General features: G+C 37.6%; 1 protein-coding gene across 1 annotated transcript; it reads right to left on the bottom strand.

Annotated features, from left to right (window-relative positions):
• Window positions 1–697: 697 nt before the first annotated feature.
• Window positions 698–3135, bottom strand: MS3_00000007 (uncharacterized protein). Its single transcript, XM_051207947.1, has 7 exons — window positions 2439–3135; window positions 2288–2402; window positions 2121–2255; window positions 2012–2084; window positions 1725–1980; window positions 862–1682; window positions 698–799 (listed from the first exon to the last, which is right to left on the bottom strand). Exons 5-6 carry the CDS (start codon window positions 1947–1949, stop codon window positions 1518–1520), a joined length of 390 nt encoding a protein of 129 aa, XP_051068641.1. The 5' UTR covers window positions 1950–1980; window positions 2012–2084; window positions 2121–2255; window positions 2288–2402; window positions 2439–3135; the 3' UTR covers window positions 698–799; window positions 862–1517.
• Between the last annotated feature and the right edge of the window lie 607 nt (window positions 3136–3742).

Genomic DNA, 3742 nt, shown 5'->3' with positions numbered 1-3742 from the left:
TAAGGTTACTATGTTAGCCGCATTGATTCCACATACCTAATTTTAAACACAACTTATAAATGAACTGTTAAGTAATCATAACATTGAACTGACGATATGAATATCATGGCTATGTTAACGTTAAACCAATTATTATTGATGGTCCATACAAAATCCTGGAACTTAACACTAGTGTTATAAAAAAGACATGTTATGTCAGTAACTTTTATATATACTTTTTTCTCTCGGTTTAAGTATAACGTAAAATGGAAATCTACCAAACTTGTAGTTTTTTTCTATAGTATTATTAGTAATACAGACAAAGAACTTGTACTGTTCCAATATGGCATTTTGACATATCTATCCGTCCTCCTGTTAACATCGTATTGAAGGGGGTTTTGGTGAACAAAAACGCAGGCCCCACGCACTCGAACCTCTCCCCTCCTGAATGCCAGACCGTGTGCCTAACCATTAGACCACATCAAACCACGGGGGAATGACTGCAATTTTCCTTCTACCGACTAATCATTCATAATACTAATGAGTAATAGGACTTACACACTTCTAAGGTGCAGACAAATTCGTTACTTGGATGAATTGACGAAATCCCAGACAACCCAAAAAGGGGAAATAAAGGCGAAGAAAGGGGAAATAAAGAGGAAGACGCGCCAGATTGTCGCCTTTTTCGCCTGTCCGAGGGAAAAAATGCGGATTTTCCCCTTTTTTGCCTTTTTGTCGACAAATTACCGACTTATCGCGTAATTATCTGCTGAATTGTCACATTTTCGCCTAAATATCCGCCGAATTGTCGCATTTTCGCCTAAAGATCCGCCGAATTGTCGCATTTTCGCCTAACTATCCGCCGAATTGTCGCATTTTCGCCTAAATATCCGCCGAATTGCCTAATTATGCGCTTAATGGTCTACTTTTCGCCTAAATACACACATTACCTCCTATTTTCTATCCATCGACAGAACCCCAAAGGTCTCCTATGTTCGCCTTTATTTTCAGCAACAGACCAAAATATATCTGCAATGCAGTGCGAAAGCGGTAAATTTTCTAAAAATTTTATTTAAAAGGAAAAGCGTATTATTGTACAACAGTAGTGCACAAGCTTAAGCATCGATTGTTATGCATATCCAATGCAATTGCTAATTCGTTGTTATTTGAAATTATCTGAAAAAGAAGGAACAGGTTATATTTTATTCATAAGAAATGTGCATTTAATCAAAAGTTTACTGAAACTCAAACACACATTCTCAACACTTCAACAGTTTCCCATGTAAGTAAAAGAGTATGCTGTTTGAAAGAATACTGTTTATTGAAATCGAGGTAGAACATCAAAACAATTGCACGGACTATTCAGAATAAAAATAGTCACAACCATATCTCAATGACATGCTTTTGCACAGCCAAATACTTGAAGCTGAACTTACGGTTATGTTCGTTAGTATTGTTGACTGTAACTATAGAGCCGTAGGGAGGTTATCACTTTAAATTAGTACATGCCTGATTTTCTTTTCTTCTATTTCGTTTTATCATCTTCGTATGAAACTGTAAAACGTGCATTTCTGTAGTGCTCGTTTTGAAGAGGTGCCAAGTAACGTGAATTTACTGGCAACCTCCGGTGTCAGCAGATGCGACAGAACAAAACGCATCGACGTTTTTGGATCGTCACCTGATAACCTAGTGACCATTGCCATCTGTAATAGTAACAAATTATTAAATTCATGTAAATGACTTACAAATCTGTCCCTGGTTTCTTTTTGCGACAAACCAGTATCTAGCATCTGTAGTTCCTCTTCAGATGACAAAGGGAACTGCTGACTCGACAGTCCGCAATCGAATTTATGTGGTCTTTCGCGCTCATCAGACTTTGAAAGCAATTGGTTTACATTAACATTCAAGTCCATAATGGCGGACGATATGTTGTTAATCGTTTTAGTCAAGTCATTGATAGCTGACGACATGTTCAGCACCACAGTATACAACCTATCACAGCTGAAAAATGTCACTAGATGATGCGGGTTACTTAGTGGTCCACTATAGCCCCACCAACATGCTTACATTCCGATGTGGATAGTGATGTCTCCAATTGTGTCGAACTAAATCGTGAATATCTAAATAGTAATTAAACGTACTTGGCGATTGGCGCTATCAATTTGTCGAAAACACGGAATTTGGGATATTGTACGCGGCTGTTCCCAGCCTGCATCTCAGCCACATCCATGTCGACGGAATTGTAAAGAAAATCTTCTTTACGCTTGATTACACCTCTAGGAAATGTAAGTAAGATTATTGTACAGACCTCTTTGGCTTCTCAGTGTTAAGTGGCAAAATGTTTTCATCCGTTGAGTTGTTTTTCCGTTGAGATTCCAGTATCTGTAGGGCAACTAACAGATCTTTGGCAGACTGCAGAGAATCTATAGTGAATTATACTTTCTGTGTATGTGACCTACCTAATTCGTGAATAACTTTACATTTCATGAGTGACCAATTTTCATTCGGTTGGTCGCACTTCTGCAGCTGTATATCGACCAGCTCGTTCGGAAGAAGGCAAAGGTCATTGCCAACTATCCAGTCCTTTGGTGCTATCGTAAGTTGTTTTTTTAGGACGTCAACAATAACGTATTTCTTTTTAGTGGGCTGAAAAGAACATAAGACGTAAGTAAATGATTTTTCATCATTACTTAAACACTAATGAAACAAAATGCATTTACAATAAAGTATGCAACAATGGGATTACAACTATATAATTGATACAATTGATGGCTATACATTTACAATCAATGTACTTTCATTACAACTGACTTCTCTCTTTACTTCTATCAATTAAGTAAACAACATTGTTGAACTGAGTTACCTTTTAGGGTGCTTTCATTAGCGAACTCACTGAACGAAAGAAAGTGATATTTTTCATGAAAGCAGCTTTCAATTTATTCCACCTTCTGTTATAAGTGGATTTATGACAGCCAAGGGAACGTGACAAGTTCACAGTGACCCTACGTCTACAAACATTCTCACTGACTTCAATAGAACTCATAGTATTGGCTTCACAAGGTAATTAGTTACAATGGACATGAAAATCTGGGAGCACGTCACTCACCTGCATCACGTAAGTTTTTGTGATGGCTCCAAAGCATGTCGGAACACTTCAGCTAAACAACAAACGAAGTCACTCTATATGCGTATCAACCGAATGCCTGGTTCCGTATTTTGTACCTTGTTTTTATGACAATAGTTTTGTTTTCTTATAAGGCCGTGCCTAAATTTGTCGAAGTTTATGAAAACTTCAGTTCCCGTTGCGGTTCATTCAAACACTGTACGTTACGTAGAATTGTCGACAAATTTCCCCAAATACACGACGTAAGGGGAAAAAGCGACATTTTCCCTAAATAACCGACGTAAAGGCGAAAAAGCGATATTTCCCTTTGTTTACGCTTCCGTCCGCTTTATTTCCCCTTTCTTCCCCTTTTTGTGTTGCTTGGGATATTGCTTCAATATATCCTACATACTTAGATCAAACTAGAAAAGAGTATTTGACACAACTGTACTTGATCCTCATAATCTACACAATTTTTTCCTCCTTAACCGTATATTTTTTCCGTTTTGTGGAGTACAATTATGCACCCTTGGTTACGTACCTGGTTATAAAAGGCGGTCGTCATAGGCCCAATGTCATACATTTGATCGGGTTTGACAATGGGTCCAACTTCTAGCAAGTTTACACTTTTACATATATGCATTATAAAAAAGTATTTTT

Source organism: Schistosoma haematobium, chromosome 3 (assembly GCF_000699445.3).
Source record: "Schistosoma haematobium chromosome 3, whole genome shotgun sequence".
In the NCBI taxonomy this organism is placed as follows: Eukaryota; Metazoa; Platyhelminthes; class Trematoda; order Strigeidida; family Schistosomatidae; genus Schistosoma; species Schistosoma haematobium.
The sequence above is the reverse complement of the archived record's forward strand: the minus strand, read 5'-3'. Positions and strand labels throughout refer to the sequence as shown.